Raw genomic sequence first — 12,683 nt, forward strand, 5'->3', positions numbered from 1 at the left:
AAACAATATATGGGCGTCTTGGTGTTATATAAGGTTTTCTTTTATCATTTTCCTTCTGAATAGTCGCCTCACGTATTTCCCATAAAGGTTTCCTATTTGAATACAACAAAGGTTGCAGGTTACTAGAATGAACCTGCTGCGGGAACCAGCATCTCGCGAGTTTTATATTCTACCGAGAATTTCATCGCGGCACAGCAACAGATGACGTCATATAGCAACCATCTTGTGAAGGGAAAAGTTCCCATGACTGACAGATACTCTGCAAAGGACCAAGTTAACCTACATGGTTATTGTGTGAAGGGTAACAAACATGTATATACGTACAGCAAGGCTACTGGTAACGTACCCTTATGTGGTGACTTGAGGATCACCCTTCCCTTATATAAAATAAGTAGTGACGTTTGTTTGTAGCATTGGTCAGGTTATGCCCCACCCAAGATGGCCACTGATTTCTGCTATTAGTGACTACGTGATGCGCCGGTCAGCCAACCAGAGAGCGGGACAGGAGACTGCTGAGGAGAAGTCCAGCAGCAGCAGAAGCGCTGGACTCGGAATCAGTAGTTGTGGGCATCGCGCACCTGACTGCCTCCCCTTCGGGAGCTATGAAGGAAGACAAGGAGAACACCAAGCCCAAGGAGAGGAGAGGGGAGCATGCCAGCGTAGACGACGGAGAGAGGGACAGGCTAGAGAGGGTGAAGGAGAAAAAGGAAGTCCTGAGCAAGGTGAGAGGGGATCAGGCCTGGCTTACTCTCACATGAGACAGTGGGATGGCACCTCCAGTGCTGACAGCATGGGGTGGCTGATCCTCTGTCATAGTCTAATACGCTGTTACAGATTATAAGGTCTCTCACAGTGTACCTCCTATGTACCTACCTACACACACACACATGCAGGGCAGGTAAGTGGCTCTGTCTGAATACAGTGGCAGTAATCCACAGCCTGCTGGACATGCTGCTTCCTGAAAGTTAGCTATTTGTCTCTTCTGCCACAGTGTTACCTCAGCATGGCATGCAAACCCTTTGAATTCCTGGAGACCCTAGTTCTGCCCTACAGCTGATCTGAGGCTTCATTCTCTAAATCCATATTTTTTCTCCGTAGGTAGTGATTCGTCGCTTGCCCCCAAGTCTTACCAAAGAGCAACTAGAAGAGCATCTACAACCTCTGCCTGACCATGATTATTTTGAGTTTTTTGCAAATGATTCCAGGTAACCTCTATACTTACGGAAATTCTTATTGACCAATTATACACTAGCTACAGGTTTATTAGATGTGATGGAAATAATGTATTAAGGGAGCATAGACACAGTGATTTTTTTTTCCCCTCATTTTCTAAGTGATCTGTCTAGATTGCGTAGAACTTAAGCACACATCGCCCTTGGCGATGCTAGGTTCTTGTGCGTTCAGATCTTTAGCACATACAGTCAAGATCCAGATATATTGCCTGCATGTGCATAAAAAACACAGTGGTTAGCACATCACTATGTGTGTATGGGTGATCCAGCTAACCAGAAAATCACTGCTTTGCTTAGCAAACATCACTAAGCAGATTTGCTGGTACAGGGGCCAATCAGACATTGGATTTCATGCGCCCACGTAGGTTCAGATATTGACATTTTCACATTCTCTTTTGTTATTTTCTTGACTGAAAAAAAGAATGAAAGACCAATGCTCACATAGGTATCTTGTTCTTTATGTACTAATGGGACTATCCATGGATAGGTGCTTAAGGGAAGTGCAGCAGAGTGGGGAAAGCAGAACATGGGTTACCACAATCTTTGATGTTTGTCTGAGCATCTGTCTTGTGTCACAGGTTCTGATTCAAAGATTTGTGCTAATACATTCACAGCTGTAATACCATATGCAGTGGATGTACAAAAATCAGCGAATGCTGTCGCCAACTGGAAATGTATTGCGACTCCCATTGACAGCTTCAGCAACTGCGCACAAACATGCAGTCACAGAGCCTTCGATAATGGACCATCTGGGTGACTGATCACATAGAATGCCCATGAGAACTGTGATACTGGTGCCATGTATATCAGTTGTAAGCTAAGACACACCCTCAAAACAGTCACGTCAGGCCTATGTCTGTCGATAATCGCTCAACAACTTAACCATCGAAATTGCATACATCTCTGATGCGGTTGGCTACAGTAAACAGTTTGCCTGTAGCTGAGTGACCACAAATATGTTTTTGGTTTATTATGAGTTTTTGCTCAGTTCTGCCATCTTATCATATCATTTTATTTATAACTTCACCAATGGTATATAGCTGTCCCAATCAAATTCAGATATCTTCTATATAACCAAGATATTTTTTTTTCTTTGTCCACAGCCTATTTCCCCATATGTTCTCAAGGGCATATATTAATTTTAAAAGTCAAGATGAAATTATGTTATTTAGAGATCGTTTTGATGGCTATGTGTTCATTGATCACAAAGGTAAGTTGTCAAGATATTTCCTTTTTATTTTTTTTTGCATTGACTTATTATCTTTAAAGTGCGTTTGACAAAAGCGCTCTTAATGTGTTTCTTTACTATTGATGTGGGCTGTGACAGATCACCTCTAGTTCTGTGGTTCCCAAACTGCCAAGGGCTGGTCGTTTAGGACCAATTTAATTAATTTTTGGTTTGTCATAGACAAAACCCACTACTGGTGGCTGACATGCATATCATATGTAGACGAACAGAAGCAAATCCGGTACTTGTTTCCTAGCACGGCCACTCCGATTTCCATCGGGGTGGTCGTGTCGGAAAAATCGCGTCCATCGCATGCGATTTGGTCGCATACGATGCGACCGACGCAATTTTTTAATTGAATCAAAGGTGAATAGGCCGATTTTTACATTGGATTCAATGTAAAATATTCCCTAGACCCCCACATTTTACAACGTAAACCCCACGATAGACGCCAACCCGAAGTGTGGCGAGCGCAGCGGTGCGCGTCCTCCGACCTTTTCATTCCCCTACTATCCACGTCGGCGTGGAGATGAGAATATATAGTGTGGCGAGCGCAGCGAGCCACCGAGCCCAAAGCGTGGCGAGCGTACGCGTATAACTTCACAGGTATGCGCGTCCGCTCGCCACGCTTCGGGCTCGGTGGCTCGCTGCGCTCGCCACACTATATATTCTCAACTCCACGCCGACGTGGATAGTAGGGGAAAGAAAAGGTCGGAGGACGCGCACCGCGGGTTTGCTGCGCTCGCCACGCTTCGGGTTGGCGTATATCGTGGGGTGATGACGGGGCCATATATAATGTGAAATGGGTCATATTGGCCCATTTCACATTTTTCACTATGTGAGATGGACTTAATCAAGTCCATCTCATCTTGTGCCATTATAATGGCACAAGACCGACGCGATGCTCCCGATTTCAATGTTAAAAAATATTTTAACATTGAAGCCTATGGCAAAATCGGGGGCATCGCGTCGGGACCAATGTTAATGGTCCCGACCGACGCGATGCCCCCGATTTTTTTCTTTTGCCGGCAAAATGGACCTGATTTCAAAGGAAATCGGGTCCATCGCGGGGATCGTGAACCTTAACTTAAAGGTACACGATCCCAAAGATTGTGGCCGTGCTAGGAAACAAGTACCGCAAATCCTGTTCGTCCTCACAAAACTAACCCTAAAGGGGCCCACAGACGCATCGATCCCGGCGTGCGTTCTGTGCATATAAACCCAATCTACTTAGTTTTCTTATGTTTTTTTCTGCTTTTTATGGCCTACAGGTGCTGTGAACAATTTCTTATTCTCTAGGGTGCAGTGATTCAAAAAAGTGTGGGAACCACTGCTCTAGCTGATTTATGAGTTATACCACTTTCACAATGCAAATGCACCTGGGATTTGGACACTGGTGCATCTAAGGAGTGACCCAGCATTTGCGATATTTAGAAACCTGGCAATAAACCTGGTCATTGACGAGTGGTGGCACGTTATCGGGGCTGGGGGAGTAGACAGCGCTTGAAGCTGACGCTGCCTCCTCCGTAGTGTGAACAGGACCCGTGATACCCGTTCATACTGCACAGCAAACCAGGTCTCTCCTGAGAATAACCCTTCTTTTAACTTTACTTGGAAAGTTGTGTTGCTGGACCTGGGAAATTGAAAAGGGCCCTTTCACACGCACAGAGATCCAGTCTACCCGGGGACAACCTGAGTTATTTTTTTAAATGTAAAAGGGGTATTGGGGAATGGGGCAAGCCGATCTTACACAGTCAATTACCCTGGAAGCTGGTGGATCACAAGTAGTATAGCATCCTGGTGTGTGGATGCTGTCAAACATTAATGTATAAAGTTTGCTTCATATAGACAACTGCTCTGTGTTGCAGGCCAGGAATATACAGCTATTGTGGAATTTGCACCTTTTCAAAAAGTAGCAAAAAAGAAAAGCAAAAAAAAGGATTCCAAGACTGGAACTATTGATGACGGTAATGCAGCCCAATATATGCACACATTGTAACCATTTATCTATTGTTGCTATATAACTATTATGCATTATATATCCAAATTTATGTGTCTATGTTCTGAAATTCTTTCCATATAAGAAGTTGATAACTGTGGACCATACAGGTTTTCCACAGCTAAATATCTAGTTCTCTTTGACTATTTTTTTGCTTTTGATAAGTGTGTTGTGTAATGACAACCGTGGGAGGCCTAGAAGTTTAGCATCTTACTCTTTATTTGGTTAAAACCATCATTTCATAATGCATTTTATCTGTACCGTTTTTAGGTATATTACGTGTGTATGTATGTGTGTGTATGTGTGTGTATGTGTGTATATATATATATATATATATATATATATATATATATATATATATATATATATATATATATATATATATATATATATATATATATATATATATATATATATATTGGGTTACCTCTTTGCTTTGGAAGGCACCGCCGTTTGTTTATACCCTGGATTGGATGTGGAGTGGAGCAGAGTGCCGCACAACACTGTCTATATATATATATATATATATATATATATATATATATATATATATATATATATATATATATATATATATATATATAATCACCCCAGATGAGCTAATTTATCTGTAACCTGTTACAGCTGCCCCTTTAATTCTAAGTCAGGTGTTGTGTTAGGTGACTGCCTCATCTTTAAAAGCCATAAGGCACTTGGCACTAGGAAAAAACACATGTCCACTTTAGCTATGATGTGTCAGCAGTTGGCAGGCTCTTGAGAAACAATTGCTAGTGTAGGACTTGCAGTGAAATGGGGTCCCTTGGCGATGGGCTGCAAGCTTAAATGCATTGATCAATTCATGAACTAAAACCCCATTATTTATTTGAGTAATTGTATACTAAGGTGAGTTAGTTCATTATGGAGAGTGTTGAGTCCCTGTATTTGTTTGTATGTGTGTGTATGTATGTATGTATGTATGTATGTATGTATGTATGTATGTGTATATATATATATACATACATACATACATACATACATACATACATACATACATACATACATACATACATACATACATACATACATATATATATACATATTGATGCTGTAACCACAAAGTCACTTCTGTCTGGGGATTTACAGTAGTTCCCTGATTTGTACTAGACTCTCTGATCAGTTTCCCACACAAGTGATCACTCTAGCTGTGCATCCTGTAAGTCATAGTCTAGAAATAAGAACCATAATTACTGTTGTGGAATAAATGCTTACTCTTTGCTGTGCATCTGGTTGGACATTCCAAGCTCCATGCTCACACATGACTTGAGGAGGTTATTATGTGCTTCAAGATAATGGAATCTGACTCTGATTAAGTAGGGTGCTATGTTACGTGTAATTAAATTAAAGTAAACTTTGCCTCTAGGCTGTATACATCACATTAATGCATATAATAATCTTATGGTGTAACATCATGTCTGCATTTCTTTTTCCCTGAATAAGATCCAGAGTACAGAAAGTTTTTAGATGCATACAGTGTGGATGAAGAGAAACTGACTTCTACACCAGAGACTCTGCTGGAAGAAATAGAGGCCAGAAATAAAGAAATGATAGGTAAAGTCAGAGCCAACTGTTACACGTAGGCAGTTATTATGCTGATCCCATAGCAGTGTACATCGCTCTTGCCAGAGAGCTTGCTGAGCTGGGATGTTAAACAGTATTGTGCTTTCTAATTCATTTTTATTGTGCATTGTTGTATTCTTTAGTAAAGACCTAATGCAGAGTAACACATTTAGTCTATTGAAGATGTTCTTTCTCTTGTTTCGCAGCCAAGAAGACCACTCCACTGTTGAGCTTTTTAAAAAATAGACAGGTATGACGCTCCTATTCACTCTTACACTGTGATACCAAATGTGCCCTTGCAGAGATTATCAAACTCAGTCATCAGTCCATGTTTTCAATGTCCTATCACAGAATCATAAGTGAATAATTATCTCCAGCCAAATGTTTGTGAGTAATGAATAAACCTGTGCACCTCTTGGGTGACCTGAAAAACTTGAACAGTTTGGGGTCCCGAGGACTGAGTTTGAGGACCTATGTGCTATACTGTACACTTATACACTCATGCATGCTTCACTAGTGTTCTTAGAAGAAGACAAAAAAAAGTAACCAGGCATTTGATGTTTGATATAACTATTTCATTCTTGTTGAATGGCAGCTTTTGCTGGCATGTTTGGATGTATCCAAAGGTTGGTCTGAATTTAATCTTTATGGGAACATAATAAACCAGTGAGGCACATAGCCTGATATATGATGGCTTACATAATAGGCAACAGAATCGCTGTTAAGGACTGATTCTGAGTCATATGCAGAGTGGCTGAGTGTGTATGTGGGGGTCTTTGTGCCCTCACATCTTCAACAGCTTCTGAACTGGAAAGCCCAATCTGGCCAAATTACAGGCACCTCAGAATAGTACGTACATGCGCAAATCTACAACTCGCCATCTGCATCTGTGCATAACAATCCAGCCGACTCAGAATCGGCACTTTGTTCTTTTGTTACCAGCTGACAGACTGAGCTAATTGCTCATTGGTATTTAACATTGTAGGTGCAAATTATGATGGATAATGCGTCCTCTTATGTTGATCATGCATTGTTATTTGTAATTCTATATTGCAGAACTTTTATATTTTTTCTTCCAGAGAATAAGAGATGAAAAGCGAGAGGAAAGGAGGAGGAGGGAACTAGAGCGAAAGAGACAGCGGGAAGAAGAAAGGAGAAAGTGGAAAGAGGAGGAGAAAAGGAAACGGAAAGATACAGAAAAGCAAAAGAAATATGAAAAGGCTCCGGAGAAAGAGGTGGAGAGATCAAAGGATGAGCCTAAAATAAAGGTACAATTTCCTTTTTTTTTTTTTTTAAGTGTTTAGTTATTTTTTTATGTATATTATTTATGTTAAATTATCCTCCCCTTTTTTTTTTTTTTATTATTTTTAAACAATGTTCCACGTTCAGCTGATAGTAGTATTCATTCATGCAGACTAGAGTGTGATAGGAGCACCAGAGCAAAGCACGACACCCCAGGCAGGAAAGGGAACTGCACAGGTTGTGACAGGTGCAAGGTGCTAAAATGTTGACTATTTAAAGCATGTTACCAAAAAAAGCCAAACATTGCCACAATGATTTTTCTGGTGAAAATCTTCCCAGCATCAGCCGCACTTTACAGAAGCTAAGATTCACACATACAGTAGCAAGCTATTTTTTTGTGAAATTGGACTGAAACCTACCTGCAAAGCATACATGATCAGGTTAAACATTGCAGCAGTGGCACATCGCACCCTTCACATTTAATAGGATCGGACACTGTGTGCGATGAATATCTAGAACAGGCATGTCCAAACTGTGGCCCTCCAGCTGTTGTGAAACTACACGTCCCACCATGCCTTGCCATAGTTTTAGCATCCCCTAATAGCAAAACTGTGGCAAGGCATGATGGGACTTGTAGTTTCACAACAGATGGAGGGCCATAGTTTGGACATGCCTGATCTAGAACATTATGTCACCGGTTATGAAGTTCTGTACCACAGTGTCACTTCTTCCTGCTGCATGTAGGAGCTGAATATTTCTTGTTTCCCTGCTTTTCAGCAATGCTTTTATAGCATCACATGGCAGCATTCTGTTTGTTACCTTTGGCTTTGTCTGCTGTGCTCTCTGTTAGATACTGTTGTAACCAGAAAAGAGGGCATTGCTGTACAATTAGCATTAATTATCTGATTTAAGGAAGAATCTTGAATTGCTAAAAATTCACAGAAAAAAAATTATATAAAGCAAAATAATTCATACATTTTAAATCCGATACGTACAAGCCAGTAAGTAATTCTTGTCCCGAAGGTGTATTCCTTAAAGATCACAACATTTTCTTTAAATGTTGCTTGTCCTAATGCATTTGTTCTGTTTTGAAATTATATCACCGTCTTCTGATGTATTGGTTGCTGGATTTAATATTTTAGAAAAACTTTTCATCTGTGTTCATAGCTTCTGAGGAAACCTGAGAAAGATGATGAGCGAGAGCCAGAGAAGAAGTTTAAGGCCAGAAAAGCAGATAAAGAGAGTGTGAGGGAAGAGCGCAGCACTGCAAGCAAAAGATCCGATGGTGAAGCTGGAGAAGAAAAAGCCAAGCGGTATTTTAGCTATTTATCATATAATATTTGCAACGAACACCTGTTTTTGGGGGTTAGCCGCAAATATTAAGTATTCCCAAAATGTACCCTGATCCCTTGTGTCCCGCCACATCCACGTTAGGTTTCTATGGGGGATGCGATGCTGCCCAATGTATCAATATTGGGCAGCAACACATCAGGTCCTGGGGCGAGATAGCAATAGCCTATGGGCTACAGATGACACTGCCGGTGGGGCAGAGCGGTCAGTGCTGACCGCGCGTGTGCAGAAATCCGGCAAAGCAGATTGCAGGGATGAGTTCCTTTCAGAGCCCCTGTCCCTGCATCTGCAGGGAAATACATCCCAGCAATAGGATCGCATATTACAATACAATCCTGGGTGGTTAGATTCCGTCCATCCACATTATCTTTGCAAAACTACTTAAATGGGCCCCAAATTACTTTTGATTCTAATACACTGATCCTGGGGAACTCCACCAATGTTGTTTGAAACAACATGGCTTTGGGATTCTTAGCCATTCAGCCACAAGAGCTCTAGTGAGTACGAATTCTAGTTACAATGTTGGTGTTGAGGGCAAGGCTTTGTATAGGCCAGTGAAGTTCTTCCACTGCAAAATCGGCAAACCGTGTTTAATGTACATTGCTGGTGCACTGTTATGCTGAAACCGGAAAGTACTGGTTCAAGTTCAGCTTGTTGCAAATTCAGACTTGTCTAGTATATCATTACATACTGTAACAAGATATCTGTTCTCTGGAAGTTACGGGTCCGCGCTAAGCCTTAAAGGGCCCCAAGCCACACTTTCTCCTCAACCACATTGGCAAAATGCAATTGGGCAGGAAGAATTTTCCTGGTAATGTCAGACTTGTCTGCCAGATGCTTTAGTCTGATTTGTCACACTTTATACTTCTCTAGAGGCAATGGCTTATGTCATCTCTTTCAATAATAACCAATCAGAATATTTATTTTTTTATTTATGCTTTTGCTTTAGTTTTGAGAACTATTGTCCAGAAAAGGCAAATATTTGGATGGGCACCTCTTCCCTTGTTACTCGTGGATCAGCTTTCATATGTGCCACTCTTTGTGCCACAATCTAAAACCTGAATTGGCTCCTTTTTGTGATGGAGTCTTTTTATAAATGCATTACCCATAACATAACAAGATGTAGATTATGTATGTTACCACCTTCCCTGCATACTGATGTGCTCAGGCTTCTTCGCAGTCTTACAGGTTGGAAATTTGGTAGCCCTAAAAAGGAATACAGTTTGTGTTTCTCTCCCAATTTTTAGATGTGAAGACGAATATGTGAAAGATTATAGAGATAAGGAATACAGAGATAAAGATTATGATCCAGAGCGTAGAGCAAGAGAAAAAGAGAAGCCGCGATATCATGAGGACGAGCGCCGAAAACCGAGGGATCGATATGAGAAAGACAGATGTTTCAGAAGACGAGACGATGACTACAGAAAGGATCGCGAAGTAGTGAGGGAGAGAGGACGGAAGCAGGAGGCTAATGATTGTCAGCCGACAACTGATAAATCAGACCGACAGTCCCGCGAGGACAAGAAGGAAGAGGCAGCCAAAAGAGATCGGATAAGAAACAAGGTGGGGCAACTCATCGTAGCTTTGTAATTTACTGCATCCCATGTAAATTGTGATTTACTGTATGCAAAAGAATATTCCCAACAAATCTAGTGCCAAACATTTACTATGTTACCAAATATTGGCACATGACATTTTAGTTCTAGATCACTCCTGTGCTATCTTAACAGGCACATTTGTGTACTGGCAGACACAGGGCCAGGGGCTCCGAAAGGAGCTGGTCCCTGCGATATGCTGTGTTGGGTGTCTGTGCATGCACGGTTAGCGCTGAGAAGTAGCCCATTGGATGGCGGTAGCTGCAGGATGCGTTGCAATGCTGCCAGATATTGGTACATCAGGCAGCACCGCATCCCCCATAGAAACCTATGGAGGGGGACATCTAGCCGCGAGTGTGTGGTTGAAGCTGGTATCCGAGATTCTTGTTGCAGTCCCTCGTTCATACATTTCAGAGTTACTAAATATCCCCCCCCCCCCCCAGGTGTTTTGGGGGAATTCGCTGCAAATATTAAATCACAAATGGGCCCTCCTAGTGTTGAGCCAAGAGAAAGGAAACCTGATTTTCATCTAGTACTGGGAACTGCTCCGTTGTCTACTGGTAAATGAGAGGCGGTTTAGCCAATGTGCCCCCTAGGCATCCAATATTAATTACCCCTCCTGTTCTCCAGATATTAAAAATGTGCTTAGCATGCCCCTCCTGTAAATCAGGGTTGGACATACTTCTATCCACTTGTAGCCTTTAGTAAACCGAATTCTACTTCTTTATTGTAGTTATGTAGTTGGAAGCACATTTCTGGTTGAACTGAGATTGCAAAACCTATGGTAATTTTATTTTTGCATTAAATAGTTACACAATGAACACTGTCTATTTGTTCTCCATGAAGCAACTAGAGGGAGGAAGATTCAGGGGAAATTTGAGCAAAAATTGCTTCACAGAAAGGGTAGTGGATAAGTGGAATAGCCTCCCATCAGAGGTGGTAGAGACAAATACAGTAGAGCAATTTAAACATGCTTGGGATAGGCATATTGATATCCTTACAAAGAAATTAGGATGAAATATGGTTTGAGACAACATGTTTAAAAAAGGGGCAGACTAGATGGGCCAAGTGGTTCTTATCTGCCGTCAAATTCTGTGTTTCTATGTCTAGCTGCAGTCTTGTCATTACGGAAGAGTTATTTTGAGTTGGGTTAGGACTTTAAGGGTTTGTGAATTTAATGACCATACTAATAAAAATGTATTTATTTGTAAGGATCGCCCAGCAATGCAGTTATACCAGCCCGGAGCACGGAGTAGGAGCCGGCTGACTCCGTGTGATGAGAGCCCAGTAAAATCCAGCGATCCGGCTGCTGACAAGAAGCAGGAGAGTGAGACCAATGATGCACGAAAAGGCGAGTAAGAGTTAGAAGATTCGGAGTGTCCTGCCCGTCGTGACAACCAAAGAAAACAAACTCTGCAATCCAGAAGTGCCTTCAAAGAGAAGGAGTCAGGACCAGGCAGGAGTAGTGTTCAGAGGAAAGGTGTAGGGGCGTCTTTGGGGGTGTCGAAAGCGCAGAGTTAGGCTAAGAATCTGTGAGGGATTCCAGTGGTGAGAAGAGTGCTGCTGGGATAGTTCAGTGTTCAGTGCTGTAGAAGTGAGAGAGAGAGAGGGCATTGCAAATCTCTAGTTTACAATATCTTGTCTGTGGCCTTAATGAAACGTGACTCCTCCATTCCTGTATTGGCAGAAGGTTATGACAGAAGAACATTATTGAATGTTATTTTCAGCCAAATATCATATGGCTGTTTGCATAGAGCTTGCCCTGTATTTCAGTTTTGCGATATAGGTGTTATTAAAGACTTTTTTTGGTACTTATGTAGTATCTGGGCTGCCGATTTTTTGATTGTATGCCTTAAGTTAAGGCATACAATCAGATGCGATGCGATGACCCGATTTTTCCATAGGATTCAATGTTAAAATGGACTGAGTCCCTTTTAACATGGAATTCAATGGGAAAAAGGGGTCCTTTTCATACCCCTACTATCCAAGTGGGCATGGAGTTGGATATAAACCTGTGGCGAGCGTAGCGAGCCACCGAGCCCAAAGCGTGGCGAGCGAACGGTATTCTGTGTCCCCTCGCGGGGCTCGCCACGCTTCGGGCTCGGTGGCTCGCTACGCTCGCCACAGGTTTATATCCAACTCCATGCCCACTTGGATAGTAGGGGTATGAAAAGGACCCCTTTTTCCCATTGAATTCCATGTTAAAATGGACTCAGTCCATTTTAACATTGAATCCTATGGAAAAATCGGGTCATCGCATCGCATCGTATGCGATATGGTCGGGTGCGATGCGATGCGATGGACCCGATTTCAAAATCGGCAGCCCAGTTACTACATAAGTACCCTTTTTTTTTTCTCCTTTTATCTTATTTTGGATATTCTGAAGAAAAGAATTGCTGCTGTATAATGCTAAAAAGACTCAGAATAATGCTGTGATTTTT

General features: G+C 41.8%; 1 protein-coding gene across 1 annotated transcript; it reads left to right on the forward strand.

Moving 5' to 3' along the window:
* The first annotated feature begins 417 nt into the window (after positions 1-417).
* Positions 418-12,162, forward strand: UPF3B (UPF3B regulator of nonsense mediated mRNA decay). The gene is made up of 10 exons (XM_083159398.1): positions 418-722; positions 1,099-1,205; positions 2,336-2,442; positions 4,329-4,427; positions 5,936-6,046; positions 6,262-6,305; positions 7,135-7,323; positions 8,465-8,610; positions 9,895-10,210; positions 11,455-12,162. Exons 1-10 carry the CDS (start codon positions 603-605, stop codon positions 11,599-11,601), a joined length of 1,386 nt encoding a protein of 461 aa, XP_083015524.1. The 5' UTR covers positions 418-602; the 3' UTR covers positions 11,602-12,162.
* The last annotated feature ends 521 nt before the right edge of the window (positions 12,163-12,683 follow it).

The sequence above is a fragment of the Crinia signifera genome, chromosome 9 (assembly GCF_055691185.1).
Source record: "Crinia signifera chromosome 9, ASM5569118v1, whole genome shotgun sequence".
In the NCBI taxonomy this organism is placed as follows: Eukaryota; Metazoa; Chordata; class Amphibia; order Anura; family Myobatrachidae; genus Crinia; species Crinia signifera.

What these genes read in the sequence shown, in the direction of transcription:
- UPF3B (XM_083159398.1), top strand. Translation starts at nt 603, where the DNA reads ATGAAGGAAGACAAGGAGAACACCAAGCCCAAGGAGAGGAGAGGGGAG. An exon ending in GACTGGAACTATTGATGACG is followed by an intron (nt 4,428 to 5,935) that starts GTAATGCAGCCC and finishes TCCCTGAATAAG; the next exon opens with ATCCAGAGTACAGAAAGTTT. An exon ending in CAGAAATAAAGAAATGATAG is followed by an intron (nt 6,047 to 6,261) that starts GTAAAGTCAGAG and finishes CTTGTTTCGCAG; the next exon opens with CCAAGAAGACCACTCCACTG.